A 17,561-nucleotide genomic window follows, 5' to 3' on the forward strand; every position below is an offset into this window, starting at 1 on the left:
GCAGACGAGATATCAAAAACGCACATGCAATGATGACAAGGGACAAGGTGTCGTCCGTTGCGTCCTCCCTTTCCGCTTTCCGTCCGAGACAGCACCAATCCGGCAAGGCCTACACCACACACACCACCCCAAGGGAACCCCACACCCAACGCCACGCCACCGAACCTCCCGCGCTGCAGCTCCTCTCGGGGCAGCTGGAGGTACCTTACAGGGGGTACATCGAGACCCCAAAAATCCAAACCGTCCTGACCTCATCCGCAGCTTCGTGGAAAGCTTCAAATCTTGGCCAAACACTCCGGCGGACGCTCTCCCGCCAACAGTAGTCACAATGCCGCCGCCAATACCACGAGCCCTCTTCCGGGCGCCAATGTCCACGACAAACCTCTGCCTAAAGTCAATCGCCCTTCGCGCATCATCACGACAAGCACCCGCACCACCACCAGCACCGTCCTCCCGCCGCCCATTCCACACAACCCCCCGCCGTGCCGACGTCCAACCGGGCCCCGACTTCCACTCGATAGTAGACAACCCCCCGGATCTCGTCCGCACCGGCCGGCGCCACGGGCCCGGCCTCATCATCCTCGCCCTCATCCCCGTGACGGCCTTCGTCCTCGGCACATGGCAGGTCCAGCGCCTGGACTGGAAGACGAAGCTGATCGCAAAGTACGAGGACCGCCTCGTCCGCGACCCGCTGCCCCTCCCGCCGCGCATCGACCCGGACGCCGTCAGCGAGTTCGACTACCGCCGCGTCTACGCCACCGGCCGCTTCCGCCACGACAAGGAGATGCTCATCGGCCCGCGCATGTGGGAGGGCGAGCAGGGCTACATGGTCGTCACGCCGCTGGAGCGCGAGGGCGACGGCACGACGGTGCTGGTGAACCGCGGGTGGATCAGCAAGGCCATGGCGGAGCAGGGCAAGCGGCCGTACGGGCTGCCGCGGGGGGAGGTCACCGTCGAGGGCCTGCTGCGGGAGCCGTGGAAGAAGAACATGTTCACGCCCGAGAACAGGCCGGATAGGTGGGAGTTTTTCTTCCCCGACGTTCACCAGATGGCGGAGCTCACGGGCAGCCAACCGGTATGGATTGAGGCTACTATGGGTATGTTTCGTTGTGTTTCGTTCTTTGTGCAGCATGCTTACGCTCGCGCAGAGCACGAGTTCTTCCGTATCGTCGACCTCAAGTCCAGGGGTATCCCCATCGGCAGAGCCGCAGAAGTGAACCTGCGGAACAACCACGCCCAGTACATATTTACATGGTATTCCTCCCCTTTCCGTTCCTGATTCCAATAGGTATATGCTGACATTAATCATAGGTATGGCCTCGCCTTTGCGACGTCCATCATGTTGTGGATGGTCGTCAAGAAGCCTGCTTCCGACATCTCCCGCCGGGTTCGCATGAACAAGCACTGGTAAATTAGACTTAATCAGTCTCAGCTCCCATCCTCGCCGCCGCCCTTTGTGGTACGCCGCTTCTTCCTAGGCTCAGCGGGCGGTAATGGCTTGGGCATTCTCAACTCCTGCAACAGCTCCCGGGGCAGATGTCTCTGCGCCAGGGAGAAGGGCGTAGTCGTCGAGTTGGTCTGGCGTTGTCTGTAAATGTAAAATATCAGCACCATGCATGTACAGTCTGTGAAGCAAAAGATAGATACCCAAAACGGGGGCCACCATGTTTCTCCTAAGGGGCAACATACCTTCGCATGAGTGTAAGCATATCACTCTCGTCGATCGTCTTCCTCTTCGCATGCTTCGCGTACGCAGAGAGGTCGTCTCCAAGCTGCTCAAAGAACCAGTCCGAAGCTCGCTGGATCTCCGCCAGCGCCTCGGGGCTGATCTTCGTCTTCGTGATACCGCTTGACTTGGCAAACGTCCCCGCCAGCCTCTTCACCACCGCAGGCGGCAGCGAGGGGTACTCCATACCATACCTGGACAGCTTGAGCCCCTTCTTCGACAGCTGCTTCCGCCTCTGCTCGAGATGCACACTCGCCCCGCCGCCCTCCTCCTCTGTCGCATCCGCATCTACGCCAGTGAGATCCATCCCGTCCTCCGGCGCCGGCGGTCCGTAATCCTCCGGGCTCGAGCTGCGCAGATCGTACGCCGGCCCGTAGTCCTCAAAGTCCCCGAACGCAGGCGGCGGCTGGTCGCCGGGCAGCGGTCCGATGTTGATAGACGGCTGCTCGTCCGTGATCTCGGGCAGCGGCCGCGCCGGCGAGCTCTGCCCCTCAACTGCCATCATGAACGTCGTCTGGTCCGCGTCCACGGGCACCTGGAATCCGAAGTCGCTCTCCCGCGCCGGGATCAGCGTCTCCCGTCTGGTCGCGTCCTCCTCGATCCTGGCATAATCGTCAGCATCACCGTCTTCTTCCTCTTAGAATCATCAGTGGGCTCTCACCTCTCAAGACTCCGCTCCCTCTCCCTCCCATCCTCGTCAAAATCGACAAAGCCCGGATCAAACCCGGCCCCATCATCGTCATCGTCCAAATCGCCGTAGTCCCGGTACTCCCTCACATCCCCCATCGACAACCGGCTATTCTGCTCCGTGTACGCCCTCCGCGAGAACTCGATCGTCGCATTCTCGTCATTCACATCGCTCAGCCGCGGCGGCACCAAATCCTCATCATCATCCTCGTCCACATCCAGCGGCAGCGACAGCCGCGGCCGATCAATCGGCAACTCGTCGTCATCATCATCCTCCTCATCATACGCAAAGCTCCGGTTCCGAATCGGCAGACTCGTCGCGCGCCCCGTGGCCCCATTCTCGCTCGGCGACGAGCTCGACGCGATCGCCTGCGTGTCGTGCTTCGCCACCCTACTAAGACCCCTCAGCACATCAAACATGCTCTCCCGCCGCGGGCGTATGCTTTCCCTTCGCTTCTTCCCGCCGGGCGTGAGCGCCGCCGCGCGCCGCTGGTCGATCGTGCGGTACGCCGCCCGCGCGTGCGGCGTGGCCGCCAGACTGCGCCGTCCTGAGGCCGAGAGGCCCGGCGTGCCGGGGACGCCGCGGTACGCCGAGCTGCGCAGCGAGGAGCGCAACGGGGGCGGGTTCGAGGGCGTCTGGAGGGATGCGCGGCTGGAGGGCGGGTCGAGGCTGAAGGCGCGGCCGCGGGCGGTCGGGGTGCGTGCTGCCGCGTTGAGGCGGCCTGTGTGCGTGTCCATGATCGCGGAGGAGAAGAGGGGGTCGTCGTCGTCTGAGAGGAAGGAGGCGCCGTCGCGGCCGGTGGTGGGTGTGTTGAAGGACATTGTCGTGGCGTGTGTGTGTGTGTTGCGACGGGGTGCTACACCCTCGCTTTCGTCGTCGGTTTAGCTTTGCAGGAGGGGTGTGTGAGTTGATGAGGCCTAGAGCTGAAAAACTGATTCAATATGCGGCATCACGGCCGCGATCCGGAGTCGGGGTGCCGGTGGAGTTGTGTCGGTCGTCGTTGTGTGGGTTGCAATACTGGTAGTTCACTTACTTCCCCCGCGGCAGACACAGACGCGACTCAATCGACGCGCCCAGCTTCGACGGCATGTCGTCAAACAAGCAGGGTGCGCACGGGCCATGTTTTCTCTCGGCCCCACCCACCGGCACAACTCACCTCCATCAACATGGATCTCTTCCGGCCGGGCTTCAGTTGTCCGGCGCGCCGAGAACTCTATCCATTACTAAGGGTTGACTGAAGTTCGTGCAGCAGAAAGTCAATCGGGGGCAAGGGTTGTGTTTCTGGAAGAACATGCAGCTTCTTATCTCCTTTCTGGCGGTACAGCTTCTGGAACCCGAAAACGTTGGGGGCGATTCTTGAGTCGTTGAGGCCTTGACGACTGAGCTAAGGTATGCGCAGATGATTCCGAGGATGACATGTGGTTCATCGACGCGAGACGGTCTGATGATGTCAATTCGGCATCGTCTCGCCGTACTTCTAGCCCGAGGTCGCTACAGACCTTGCAGTTTCCACCGCCGACCTGTCAAACTCTAGCGGGATAGGTCTCAACTAAGCTTAAGAGTGATTACCTCGCGGCCTTCATCATACCACACCACACCGCCTCGTCTTCCACTCCCAACATCTCGTTCTCGTTCTCGATAAAAGCAGCGTTGCGGCGGATTCAGTGCACCGAACTCCAAAAAAAGAACATTCAGCCCTGCCAGGAGGATCTTTTCAGTCAAGATTAAACTCCCGAAACCTTGGTGCAAATCGCCCCCAACCTCTATGCCATCCAACACGGGTCGGTCCTCAATCCCATCAGTGTAGACCACCATAAGTGCTCACACCAAGCACCCTCGCTTACAAAATCAAAATATGGTCTTCAATCTCGGACTTAGCAGTAAAGCCGTCTGTTCTTACGCAGTCCAACCCGGACTTTGGCATGTTGCATCAACAGTGTAGGAGCCCGTAAATTTTCGGCTGCAGGTTCGTGCCTCTCTAGCCAATGAAGCCAGTGTCTCACAAATGCGACGACATCTCCAGGCAATTCCAACCGGAGTCGAATGGACTTTTGAGTGAAGATGAGGAATCAAGTAGACTAATACCATAACGTTGTCTTCTTGTATGCCGTATTTACGTTATGTCCGCTCTTGGGCCAGTGTAGTGAATTACAGATGCCCAGATCTCATATCTTACCTACCTTTCTCAGTAGTAACCCGAAAATATATCTGGCTTTCGGTTGAAGGGGCGTCTTCTGCATCTGTGGACGCATACAACAACCAAAAATTTACCGGACCTACGTGTTGAACATATCTAGTTCCACGCCCTCTTTCTATACAATGTCAGGCGATCTCGTACTTGTGACCGGTGCCACCGGCTTTGTGGGCTTCAGAACACTTCTGTCAGCCTTGAGAGCTGGATATCGCGTTCGATGTGCCGTTCGGTCCCAGTCAGGCATCGACAAGATTTTAGCAGCGCCAAGTCTGCGGGACCTCAACCCGTCAGACTCACAACTATCATGGGCTGTCGTCCCGGACTTCACCACAGTGGGCGCCTTCGACGAGGCAGTCAAGGGCGCCAAATACATCATCCATTGTGCGTCTCCGGTGGTCAAGTTCCAACCTGACGGCGGCCTGGGGAGAGAAGACGAGATCTACGTCGAACCTGCTGTGCAAGGTGTCCTGGGCATGCTTCAAAGTGCGTCATCGCATGCCAACGATATAGTACAGCGGATTGTTGTGACGAGCTCCATTGTGGCCATCATGCCGAGGTCCTGCTTCCGGGGCGAGGGTTTGGATCGACCAGCTTTCACCGGACAATCCCGACTTCCATGGCCTATTCCTCCTTACGAGGACCCGTACAGCGCCAGCAAGACTGCCGCCCTCGAAGCCTCTGAGAATTGGATGGAGGAGCACCGTCCGCCATTTGACCTCATATCGATCATGCCCGGCTGGGTCCTGGGACACGAAGAACTTGCCGCATCGACAGAAGCTATCCTGTCAGGCTCCAACAATGCCTTACTTTACTTCTTAGTGGGCGGCGAGCGCAACTACCCCATTAACACGGGTTACATCTCGGTTGGCGATCTAGCGGACGCGCATGTCATTGCATTGTCCCCGTCTGTTTCGGGCGGCCAGTCTGTCATCCTCTCTCAACATCTCGATTTCGAAGAGGCCAAGGAAATCGCGAAGAAGGCATTCCCCCAGGCGTTTGAGAAAGGCATTCTCAGTGACAGCGGCGTGCAGCCAACTGTCAGCATTCCGACAGATGCCTCCGATGGCGAGAAGCTACTCGGACGCAGGTTTGCAACTGCTGAGGAGGTTGTCAAGGAAGTTGCGGCGCAGTATGTGAAGCTCGCTGAGCAGAGAAGCTGAGAAAAAGCAAAGCAAGACAGCTCGTCTAGCTCGCAAACTGTAATGCAACCACCTTGCATCCATAGAAGGCCACTAGAACCCGTTTGGAAGAAATGCCAGTCGTTTTCCGATTCTCAAACCGGATGCCCACCGCCAGGTTGCATTGGCGAATGCAGCATTGCGAAGCTCATCTCGATAATCGTTGCAAATAACGAACTGACTGCAAGGCCGACGATGCTGTGCATTTCGCATGCAAGCCACGGCGATGTGACGACGTCCGTGGTGCTGTAGTGCGTAATCAGGCGCATGAGGAAACAGGTGCGGTTACATGTGAGAAAGTGATCTGTGCGGCACGCAACAAGTTGGGTCGGTTCGAAGACGAGGTACGGATGAGACCTCTGAATGTTTCGAGGAAACACATGCCCTGGTTCTCGACGTTCCATGACAGCCCCGAGCAGGCCCCAAGGGCGGTGCTCTCGAGAGCCGGGGAAACGTCGTGATGGCCGGGAATGTAGCCGCCAAGCAAACGGATGATCTGACGATTGTTTCTTTCAACTTGACAGGAGTTGCTGGGCAAGGAACCGATAGGACGGGTTGGCGGGATCAGAGAAAGTCAGCAACAAGGTGTGCTTGATGGCAGCCGGATGGACTCCGAAGGCGGCTGGTGTGGACGGCCGGAACAGCGGCGGACAGGGCCCCCACAGCGAATGACTGGAGTGGACGGCGAAGAGGTGGCGCGAAGAGGGATTGCGACTAGGATAATGGATGGAGCCGACTCAATATCCGTGCCTGGCGGACGAACGACGAGGCATGGCCGGTCGGGTATGTGGGCTGGTCGGCGGTTGGAATCAATAGAGCCATGGACCGTTGCAATTCCCAGCAAATCAGACCAGCGGTCCTTCCGCCTTGGGCTCGTCAATCTCACTGCTGCGGAGCCTCGTCTTTCGCGTGCAAAGGTGAAATATGAAGATGGGCGGGTGTGTAAGTGGTTGTGGTATGGTGTGGCCAGTGACTGGGCACCCCTTGAAAGCAGGCATGGTGGACACGGGCTGGAAGGCGGAAAGAAGGAGCTTCAAAACGTTCCTCGGGTGTTCCATCAGAGACTGCAGATTGTAACAAGAGATGCGTCAAGTGACGCTTGAACTCACTCAAAGAAAGTCTAGGGCGGGCGGCGAGGGGGACGGACCTCCTGTTTTTGGTCTGGATTTTGGTTTTTTTTCGTCTTCTCCCCCCTCCCCCTCTTTGTAGAAGGATCCTCAAACCAAGTGCTAAGAAGAGACGGAGACATCTTCCTTTTTTTTTTTTTTTTTTTTTTTTTTTTTCGGCCGGTGGTGGTAGTAGTAGTGGTGGTGGTGATGACCATGGACCGTGGTGGACTAAGGTAGAGACAGAGATGGAGACGGACAAGAAACAAAGGAGGCTTGGGAGAGGAGCAGAGAGGAGCGCAGAGGAGAGGAGAGCAGAGGCGACGAGTCGTCGAAACATTGAAGCGACGTCGAGCCGGAGGGAGCACATGGCAGGTGCTAACATGTTTCTGGTGCGGTTGGCGCGACTGGCAGTTACCACGGCCAACCCCTCGCAAGTCTCGCAAAGTCTCCCAGTTGGATGGACGGGCCGGAGCCATGCCCCTTTGGGCCACAGACCCGCTTATCCGGTGCTGGCCTCCCTGCCGTGGATGTCCAGCAAGAACACTGTGAAGGGAAAGAACCCCCTCCCATGCCTCCCAGAAACGGTGGTCCGCCCCGATTCAAGTGATAAACCGGCCATTGACAGCCAAACGGAAGGAGTGAAGATTGATTGATGGGGGCGCGCTCAGGGATCAGGTATCGAGGCTGCCATTCACCAGTGCGCATGGAACACACATCCGATCTCGTGGCCGACGAGTGACGGCGACCATCATATACCTTAGCAGTAGCTCACAGTGAAATTGCTGGATGTTGCAACCAGCACTTGCCTCCTGTTGCTTGGTGTTGCCCTTCACCACCTCGCTGCAGCGCTGCAGTACATGGACTGCCACCCATTCAGGTCGTTGCGTTCCTGGAATCGCGTCTGTCAGTGTCACTGTCGGCTTGCATCATCGCACATGGCCTGTAAATCTCATGACAGCTGGTTGGCGCGAAACACATTGCGAGAGGCTAACCTTGAACACACTTTGGTCTGATGAACGGCAGAGTTCTTTTGGGCGGCCATTATCGGACAGCTTTCGAGAAGTGGAAGCCGTCGTAGCAGAGCAGACTGCCGTAGGCCACACAGACGCCTAGCACCAATCTCAACGTTGACATTGTCCCATGGTTCGTTGCTGAGGTTCCCCGAATCGCGCCCCGTCAGACTTGATACCGTCATTTGTCCATTCCAACATGGCTGTCGTTGACCTGCAGCCAATCATAGCGACTAAATCTTGATCGAGTCTCAACTGCAAATGCAATCAGACCCAGAACGGGCGGCAGTGGCAGTGGCAGCGGCAGCGTTAGCAGCGGGGTGTTTTGTAGAATACCCTTCTCAGTGAGAAGCCGGAGGCTGCCAACCAGTGAATCGGCAAGAATGCAACTTCATGCCGTGATTTGTTGCTGTTTTTTTCTCCGTTTGTGTGCTGCCAATTCCAATCGCCCGTCTCTGATATCCGGCGCTAAGAGGCTACGCTATCGAACCAAAGCGAGGTAAGGTAAGGTTAGTTAGGTGCATCACAGCATCGTCATCAAGACTGTCGGCTTTGAGTGGCCAGCATCGGCGTCTGTGCCTGGATGCGCCTCGAGATGCCTTACGGCTGCGACTTCCAACCACCGGTTTTGATTTGATTCACATGGACCACGACCAGCCTCTCGTCTTCCCTAATAGATACCTTATCCGTACCCAGATGCCTTGCAATTGGCAGACTCAGCGAGGCTGTTAGAACGTCGGCGCATGCTTTGGTCCTCGTACCACCAGCCAGGCCTCAACGTCTTCAACATCATCCACACTTGAGACTATCGGCATCCACAGGGCCACAGAAGCACAATCGACATCCACTCAGGTTGCAGCAGTAGTGTGGGATGTGATGTATGCAAAGATTCAATTCCCATCCTGAAATCCACTTCCACACCCTCCCGTCCTGCTCCTGGCACACTGGCCCCGGCACCGTGCCCGCCTGCCGGATCTTTCTCACCAATCGAGACAATTCTCCTTTTCCAGTCCAGCGCAGCATCCAGTCCCAAGTCATACCAAGTCCCGACCAATACTTTAGTACTACTGCGTAAGGTGGTTTCGAGCACCCAAGCAACCAAGCATCATCAACCAGTCCAGTGCCAGCGCCGTTCTTTACCTACCCGCGTAATAAGGTCGGTCCCTTGGGTGTGGTGGCTACGTTCCCTGCTTTGCCTTGCCTTACCAAAAGGCCAGTGCCGTGCAGCAACAGTCATCAGCGCGCCGCTGGTCTCATCTTCGCCTCGCCTCGTCTCGCCTTGTGCACCACAATCCGCATCTGCTGCATCCCTCATCCACTACGAAGTACGGGACCTACCTTAGGTACCTTACGGAGGACTTTCTACTCGTACCTATCCATCTTTCCTCTCACACGTCCGCCCACTGCCCCAAAGTACCTACCTCTGCCGCCGGGCTGCATCTGCATCATTCGTCCGGTCCCCTTTTCCCCATACCTTACCTCAACGTACATGGTACAATACCTTGCCTTGCTTGCGTTGCCTTACCAGACTGCACTGCAATCCATCTGCTGCTCTGCTGCTCTGCTGCTCTGTTTGTCTGCCCACCATCATCATCGTTTTGCCGCCACCGTCTCCTCTCCTCTTCTCATTGGGATAAAGCGCCTTGACGCCGAAACTGTTGCAGCCAGGAGCTCCTTGCTGCCCGCACCGCACCACACGCTGCAGCGCATCGCATCGCATCGCATCACATCGCAGACCGCACACCGGTACGTGCCATCCTGAACCCGAACCTGCTTGGGTCCGCAAGTACTGCTGCGTGTACTTTGCCTGGGTGGCAGTCTGTACGGCTGTTTCTCTTCTGTCCCGGGTACCTATCGCTGTGCTCCCCTTACCCTCTGTACCTGGTCCACACTGCATCTGGCTGTACCGCCGTCCGTCTACTCGCTGTCGCCGTCTCCAACCACCACCACTACTACCACCACTACCACTGCTGCACCCTCCCATCCTTCCCCCTCCACACTCGAAGCGTCTGTTCTCGCCTTTTGTTTCTGCTTCGTCGCCTTTGTCTCCTCGACATCTACCTATCCATCTCGCCCGTCGTCTTTTTTTCCAACAACGGCCAAACTCCAACACCCAACTGACTTGCGCACGAACACAGAGTCATTCTCTCCCTCTTGCCAAACGGTAGCTATTCCCCCTCCTCTTTGCCTCTGTATCTCTCCTCCAGCCATTATCCTTCGTGACCCTCGCCTCTCCTCCCCCCTCCTGGCCTACCTGCCTGCCTGTCCCCTTACTGCCCGTCCGCTCCTCCTCCCACTCCCAATCGACCTGCGTGGTTGTGCCTGCCTGCCTGCCTGCCCCGGCCACTACTTCACACAGCAGCAGCAGGTACTGTGCAGCGAGTGCCACCACCAGCGCCAAACACCAAGCATCAGCACCAACCAGCACCACCAACACCCAGCACAGCACCGCACCACCGCACCAGGTCAGCACCCAAAGCAGCCGGGGACCAGACCAGACCAGACTGGACCATACGACGACCCTACCGCGCTGCGACTCTACCTAAACCGCTTCCCACCCCGACCCCCTCCACTTCCCTTCCCTCAGGTTTCCCAATTGCCCCCATCCCCACTTTCTTTGCTTGAGAAGAAGGTTAGATATACAGGGTACCGTTATCACCCTTCCAGCTTCACCTCCTGCGGCACTAATTCCTTCCGCTGTGTCAAAACATTTCTGACCTCGACTTTTTATGCAGCCCAGGGAACCCACCAGAGCTTAGACTCCGCAACTGTCTTTTGCTGAAGCTGCTGCCGCGCAGTCTGTGTCTGCTCTGCTCTGCATCTTGCCTCTCTCCTTGCTCTGCCTACCGCACCTTACCTTACTCTACCACACACCTCGACATCACACACCATTCCACCGACCGCCCACAGAGCCATCGTTTCCCGTCGCTGACCGACCGCTCGAGACTCGCTCAATCGACGCCCTACCATCTGGAACGCATTCCGCTCCGTTTGTTCGACACAACGTTCGTCGCCGCCCACATCGTGTCATCCCGCACCTCACTATACCAGACCATCCTATACCTCACACCAATAATTGCGAGCTCCTAGCACCAAGGTCCAAACATCCCCGAGGGCTGCCGCCGAGAAATATCCAGCCATTTTCCCTTGTCCCTCCAACTCAGCAGCAACCTTGCGTCACACTTGATCTTGCCGTTCTCCCCTTTCGGATCGGTTCCCAATTCGACGCCGCCCTTCCCAACCCGCGAACTCTATTCGCGCTAGACACTGTCGTGGAATCGAATCACGCATTCTTCAAAATATCACAGAAATGGCTCAGCCAGGAGTTCAGTCGCTGAAGGTTCGTCGCGACCGCCATCTCGACAGCGCCCGGTGGCAGCAAAAGGCTAATGATCATCTCAGTGTGTGGTGACGGGTGACGGTGCCGTCGGAAAGGTGAGTCTCGACCAGCATCGCATCTCCTCAGTGCCAGCTAACGATGCGGATAGACATGTTTGCTCATTTCCTACACAACGAACGCCTTCCCCGGCGAGTACATCCCCACTGTGTAAGCCTCGCGTCCTCGATCGACGGCAAGACTCAATCTAACAACCGGCACAGCTTCGACAACTACTCTGCGAGTGTCATGGTCGATGGAAAGCCAATTAGCTTGGGACTGTGGGATACTGCCGGTCAGGAGGATTACGACAGACTGCGCCCGCTCTCCTACCCCCAGACCGACGTTTTCCTCATCTGCTTCTCCATCGTCAGCCCGCCATCATTTGACAACGTCAAGGCCAAGGTATGACATCCTGCAGCCTCGCCGCGTGGAGATCAGCACTAATCATGCGCAGTGGTACCCCGAAATCGACCACCACGCGCCCAACATCCCCATCATCCTCGTCGGCACCAAGCTGGATCTGAGAGAAGACCCCAACACCCTCGAGTCTCTCCGCCAGAAGCGCATGGAGCCCGTGTCGTACGATCAAGCTCTGATCTGCGCCAAGGAAATCAAGGCACACAAGTACCTGGAGTGCTCTGCCCTGACGCAGAGAAATCTCAAGAGTGTTTTTGACGAGGCCATCCGGTACGTCTTGATAATTATAATCTACCACCACCAACCTGCTAATTCCTCCCAGTGCTGTCCTGAACCCCAGACCTGTTCCTCAGCAGAAGAAGAAGTCCAAGTGCACGATTTTGTGAACACGTCAATTGAACTTCAGCGTTGCGGGTTTTAACACTGGAAACGGCGTATCGGGGTGGATTACATGAACCGATCTTCACTACCTGACCGTCAGGGCTCAACCATGTTGCTCGACCCGCGCCTTGCGCTTATCTTGGAGGAAACAACCAATACTTTTCGGAAGCACCCCACATGACGGCCGAGCTAAGCATAGCCTGCGATGACGGCAATGACCCCCGATTATTACACACTTGCTCAGCCTGCGCTTGTGTGTGCTGGACATGAGAGTACCTTTCAGATAGGTGTGGCGGTGTGAGGAATGGTAGTGGTTTTTGTTGTCGCTCTTTTTCACTCCTTCTCATCGGAAAAGATCAAAGAGAGTTGCTGCAAATGTCAGAGAGGGGGGATCGTTGGTAGCAGGCAAGCTTTGCATCTCATCACAAAGGATATCCCAAGCTTTTCTGTAGATAGCACACACAGTCACAAACACACACACTTCTTTTTTTCATGGAGGAACTAGATATTGGGGTCGGGACGGGATACGAGCTTCGCCTTGAGAATTGATTGTCATTGCAAGTGCCCTTTGGTATCTAGACTGGAACCTGCAGCTATTGCAACAAAACGAAAAGGTCCTTGCGACCAAAATGTATGAATTGCCCCTGTGCCATTGAAACAAAACTTTTCTGAATCCTAATCATGATCCTGCCTAAAGCTGTCAAGAGGTGTATACAAGAGCTCTCTCTGTCTATGCTCCGACACCTGCTGCTAATTACGAATCGTACATTTTGCGGAAAATCCTCCAACCGATAATTACTGGTGCATCAAAGCGAGACGGCTCGGGTGGATGCTATCCTGCTGGGTGTTAGTGCCACCCTCCGACACCCTCTGCTTCTTGTACTCCTCCTCCTTCTGCATGCGCTTCACGCGGTTCTCGTCGAGCTGCACGTTGCGGGACTTGATCTTTTCGCGGCGGAACTTGCTCTTGCCGCCACCGCCGGCGCTGTACGAGAGACCTTGATTAGCATACGGGTCCGTTGAGGAAGAGGGGGGAGGGGTAGAGGGCAGTGCATACGAAAGCTCGAGGTTGATCCTGCGCGCCGGCGACAGCCCGTCGTCGAACTCGGTGTGGTGCATCTTGTCGAGGCAGGTGCGCATGTTGGAGCCGTTGGAGAACTCGAGGAAAGCGATGCCGCGGCAGACGTTGGGGTCGTTGTCCTTGTTGAGGCAGCGGACGGCGGAGGGGTTGTAGGCGGAGAAGTGCGCGCGGATGGATTCCTTGTTTGCAGTGTAGGGCAGGTTTCCTGGGGACGGTGTGGTCAGTATTTGGAAAGTCGTCGCGGGGACTGGCGCAGATAGACTCACCGACGAAGACGATGTACTTCTCCCTCTTGCCGCCCTCGGCGGGCTCTTCCTCCTGCTCCTCGGCAGCTGGCGTCGGTGCCGGGGCGGACTCCTCCTTGGTCTTTTTGCTCTTCTTGTCCTTCTTCTTGGACTTTTCCTCGCCGTTCGTCTCGGGCTTAGCCTCCTCCTTGGTCTTGGCCTCCTTCTTCTTGTCCTTCTTGCTCTTCTTCTCCTCCTTCACCCCCTCTTCCACGGGAGCGGCAGCCTCCTCCGCCGTCTCCTCCGTCTTGGCCTTTTTGCTCTTCTTGTCCTTCTTCTTCTTCTTCTCGCCGTCGGCAGGCGGGTCGACGTCCATGGCCGAGACGTCTGCCGCCTCCTCTTGCTCCTCGGCAGCGGCGGCGGCCTTGCGGGCCTCCTTCTCCTTGCGCTTGCGCTCCTTCTTGTCCTTCTTGGACTCGTCGAGCGCGATGAACTCGTCGGTCGCGGGGGCGGTCTCGTCTTCGGCGGACGCGGCGGCCTTGGCCTTCTTTTCCTTCTTGTCCTTCTTGTCCTTCTTGTCGGACTTGGACTTCTTCGCCGCGGCGGCGTCGTCGTCGGCGCGCTTGCGCTTCTTGGAGAGTTCGGCGGAGGCCATTGTGGTGGTGTCTCAGCGGCCGCAGGTGATTCAATCAGTTCAGAGACGGATGAGTCTGCGAGAGGACGGTTCGCGACTGGTGGAGTATCGAGACGCGAATGCTGCCCCAGAAATTTTCGTAAGGAAAAACAGTTTGGTTGAGGGACGCAACGCAGGTAGGCCGACGGACGACGAGACGGCGCTGGGCAAAAAAATCTCTTATCTGAGTCGTCGGTGTGGGGGGATAAGGGAGCGCGCCTGTGAAAATTTTGTGGGGGCCGCCGAGGCGGTCGGAGGCGCACTGCACCAGGTGGAAAGGGGTGGGTGGATGCGGCCTGTTCGGCGGCCTGGGTGTGGGGACCAGCGGTTCCCGTCGCCGGAGGATGCGGCGGCGGCGGCGGGGATTTTGTTGTGATGCATGGCCTTTTGGGGGGTGGTTGCACTGCATGGTTAGTACTATTTGCAGAGGAGGAGGTACTGATACCTCCGGTGTAATAATTTCTGCGGTTGTCTGGTGAGAATTGAGGGTTGAGAGTGCTTGAAGACATTGAAGCAAGCACTATGGCCTAGTATGGGAACTTGGGTGCAGTGAAGACATTTTGATTATGCTATAGAAGCTCTATTCCTCATGGCTCTGTTGTTGCAGTTGTCGTCTTGGCTATCGTTGCCTCTTATCGGCTCTCATCAAGTCAGTACTGTTGCTACTTATTCTCCTCTTATTACCTCTCTTAGCTTTAAGCATGTTGCAAACGTAGGAAATGTGGTTGCGTATGTGAGGGAAATGCAAACAGTCTCCAGTAGAATGTTTCATGAACTCATGGAAGCCATGTGATTTTAGACCCAGAGCAGACTGATATTTCCTCAAAGCCGGATATGCTGCTCACACGTACGGAATATCAGCATTTCTACATCTCTCGCGACTGGCTTAGACCGTGGCCGGTTATGTCTGCGGAGACCACTCTGGCCGTTTTTCCACATTATGAGAATCGTTCCGTCTGTAAAATCACATACTTAACGGAATCACCGTCATTTTTAAAGCCCTCAGTCCGAGGCGTTGCCTGGCTTTTGGGGTCGTCAACATAAAGTCAAGTCCATGAAGTCGAATTGCCACGGGCATGTCACCGGCCGCTTTAGCCACCACATCTCCCGCACTGTGCACCTTGCAGCGGTCAAGTCCAGCGACCTAGCTCACGGTCCAATCCCCCCGGACGCCTGGTCCCACAGTGCGAAACTGACTTTTTCCCGACATGGATCTGAATTTTTCGTCTCAGCGGCGACACCTTCAGTCTCATACACCAACTCTCACCCAAAATTCGATACCCTTCATCGACCTGCAATTTTCCGCTTCACCTCGCCGCCCGGCCAATTTCCACACCAGGCAGGAAACCCTCCCCGAGTAATCAAAACCATGTCCAACTCCAAAAAGAGAGCGGCGGCGCCCGACCAGGACGGCGAGCGCAAGAAGAAAAAGAAGAAGTCGGCCTACACCGTCGACGAGACGCTGCTCAACGAGGAGCTGGGCATCAACGAGTCCTTCGCCGTCATGGACAACCAGCTGCTGGCGGACTACACCGCGCAGAAGCTCGCGCGGTTCGCGACGGACCTCAGCCCCGTCGAGATTTCCGATCTGTCCCTCTCAGGTGAGTTTCTCTGTCGCATCTTACTCACTACATGTTCCTCTCACGTAATGAGAGATAGAGAATGTTCAAACGCTTACACGCATGCAGCAAACGCAATCAAGGACACCACGTCATGGACGGAACCCCGGTCCACGGACAAGCTGGCGGCGTTCCTGGAAAAGTTCGCCGAGAAGCCGGAGAAGCTGCCCACGGCGCCGGAGAAGAAGGGCACGCCGCACACCATCATCGTCGCGGGCGCGGGGCTGAGGGCGGCGGACATTGTGAGGGCCGTGAGGGGGTTCCAGACGAAGAAGAGCACCGTGGCGAAGCTGGTCAGTTTTGCTCTCTCCTTGTTTTGTAACCACGACGGGTTCGCTAACGACTGTCACAGTTTGCAAAACACATGAAGGTCGAGGAACAGGTCAAGTTCCTTCAGGGCACGAGGACGGGCATTGCGGTCGGCACGCCGGCGCGGCTGATGGAGCTCGCGGACAACGGCGCGCTGTGTCTGGACAAGGTGCAGCGCGTCGTGGTCGACGCGTCGCACATTGACTCGAAGAAGCGCGGGTTGATGGACATGAAGGACACGATGATGCCGCTTGCGAGGTGGCTGTCGCGTAAGGAGCTGAAGGAGAGGTACACGGACGAGAAGAGGCATTTGGACCTGGTGTTTTTCTGAGGATGTGGGAAGGGTTGGTCATGATGGGAGGATGCTTGGTAAGGGGGAGGAGGCATTTGCTGATGCAGAAGGTCTACAGCGCGCGAAGCTTTTGAGGAATACCGGCCGTGAAGTCCTGTGGGAATCCGGAACGACATAATACCGGGAGAGGCCGACCATCATATGGGAATGGCATAGAAGACGAATCGGAATATGAGGCGAGAGCCGGGTTGTTGTTCAGACGTGATCGCCAACATCTCACCGTCGAGTGTAATGCCTGCGCGTTCAGTACCGCACGATGTGAGAGACATGAGACGATGACGGCTGTCACGCCCGGCATGTAGTGGGCCGCTGCTACTAGACGACGGGCGTTTTTTGCGGATGGTTCACGATATGCGAACCTGCTGTTTGGCTGAATGACCGCGCCCTGGATCCATGAAGGTTTTTGTAAGTGAGGGGGAGAAGCAGGGCTTGCTTGCTTGCATTGGCTGACATCTGTGGTGTACCCTATGCGCATATGCTCCGCCGGGGGGGATCATGCACCCGCTCGTCTGAAGGTGGTTTGACGACGGCGATGGTGTGTTATATCAGATCTCTGTTATTCCACGGCACATCGGTCTGGGAGCATGATGCTTTCGGTAGCAGAGATCGCCTCACATTCGAGTGCTGATGAGGCAGGAGGGTTCGCACGTTACCGACTTGCATTCGTTCCTCCCTGGGAGAGGACTCGAGGAGCGAACGAAGGGATTCCTTGCATGGGGCCAAGTTAGTCGACGAGTACGGGATTGTATGGTTGCTGGAATGCATCTTCGGCATGATTGACACTGGTTGTGTCAGTTATCTTGAGGATGATTTCTATCCCTTTATTACCCGTGCAATCCAGGTTGTCAGCTGCTCCACGCACTGCAGCCCTTATGGAACAGGTATGCTCTGGTTCGTGCGCCTTACATAGTCATGTCAGAGGAGCACCCGCTGTGTTAGGATCAGCGTGGCCAGGGACGGGAACAGGGATTAATAATGCCGGAGAAATCATTGCCAAAGCTTTTACGTCGTGCTACAGCTGATTGCGCTGACCCGCTTGGAGCATTTGGTTTTTCACTGGCCGCTAATAAATGACTGACCATCGGGTCTCTACGTCGAACACTACCCATCTATAGGCTGAGAAGAAGCGTTAGCTCACAGTAGACATTGCCCACGGTAGTTTTAAGGTTGTAGGTTCCTCGTTCATTCAAAAGATATTTTCAGGCTCATAGGTTCAGGTCT

The 17,561-nt window shown here is 56.4% G+C and overlaps 6 protein-coding genes across 6 annotated transcripts; 4 read left to right on the plus strand and 2 right to left on the minus strand.

Annotated features, from left to right (window-relative positions):
• Positions 1 to 328: 328 nt before the first annotated feature.
• Positions 329 to 1,411, plus strand: GCG54_00012484 (Surfeit locus protein 1; the record flags this gene model as incomplete). Its single annotated transcript, XM_045412360.1, has 3 exons — positions 329 to 1,097; positions 1,149 to 1,254; positions 1,312 to 1,411. 3 exons carry the CDS (start codon positions 329 to 331, stop codon positions 1,409 to 1,411), a joined length of 975 nt encoding a protein of 324 aa, XP_045261395.1.
• Positions 1,412 to 1,428: 17 nt separating this feature from the next.
• Positions 1,429 to 3,235, minus strand: GCG54_00012485 (uncharacterized protein; the record flags this gene model as incomplete). Its single annotated transcript, XM_045412361.1, has 3 exons — positions 1,429 to 1,588; positions 1,690 to 2,328; positions 2,388 to 3,235. The coding sequence occupies 3 exons, from the start codon at positions 3,233 to 3,235 to the stop codon at positions 1,429 to 1,431; spliced, it is 1,647 nt and encodes a 548-aa protein (XP_045261396.1).
• A 1,498-nt stretch (positions 3,236 to 4,733) lies between these two features.
• On the plus strand, positions 4,734 to 5,768 carry GCG54_00012486 (NAD-dependent epimerase/dehydratase FUM13; the record flags this gene model as incomplete). Its single annotated transcript, XM_045412362.1, has 1 exon — positions 4,734 to 5,768. The coding sequence occupies one exon, from the start codon at positions 4,734 to 4,736 to the stop codon at positions 5,766 to 5,768; it is 1,035 nt and encodes a 344-aa protein (XP_045261397.1).
• A 5,447-nt stretch (positions 5,769 to 11,215) lies between these two features.
• Positions 11,216 to 12,087, plus strand: GCG54_00012487 (Ras-related protein ced-10; the record flags this gene model as incomplete). Its single annotated transcript, XM_045412363.1, is given in 6 exon segments — positions 11,216 to 11,245; positions 11,308 to 11,340; positions 11,394 to 11,452; positions 11,506 to 11,686; positions 11,703 to 11,971; positions 12,024 to 12,087. The coding sequence occupies 6 exon segments, from the start codon at positions 11,216 to 11,218 to the stop codon at positions 12,085 to 12,087; spliced, it is 636 nt and encodes a 211-aa protein (XP_045261398.1).
• A 790-nt stretch (positions 12,088 to 12,877) lies between these two features.
• Positions 12,878 to 14,042, minus strand: GCG54_00012488 (putative RNA-binding protein; the record flags this gene model as incomplete). The annotated part of the gene is made up of 2 exons (XM_045412364.1): positions 12,878 to 13,368; positions 13,430 to 14,042. The coding sequence occupies 2 exons, from the start codon at positions 14,040 to 14,042 to the stop codon at positions 12,878 to 12,880; spliced, it is 1,104 nt and encodes a 367-aa protein (XP_045261399.1).
• Positions 14,043 to 15,429: 1,387 nt separating this feature from the next.
• Positions 15,430 to 16,319, plus strand: GCG54_00012489 (Protein CMS1; the record flags this gene model as incomplete). The annotated part of the gene is made up of 3 exons (XM_045412365.1): positions 15,430 to 15,661; positions 15,749 to 15,972; positions 16,032 to 16,319. 3 exons carry the CDS (start codon positions 15,430 to 15,432, stop codon positions 16,317 to 16,319), a joined length of 744 nt encoding a protein of 247 aa, XP_045261400.1.
• Between the last annotated feature and the right edge of the window lie 1,242 nt (positions 16,320 to 17,561).

Source organism: Colletotrichum gloeosporioides (assembly GCF_011800055.1).
Source record: "Colletotrichum gloeosporioides strain Lc1 chromosome Unknown consensus_65, whole genome shotgun sequence".
Taxonomy (NCBI): domain Eukaryota; kingdom Fungi; phylum Ascomycota; class Sordariomycetes; order Glomerellales; family Glomerellaceae; genus Colletotrichum; species Colletotrichum gloeosporioides.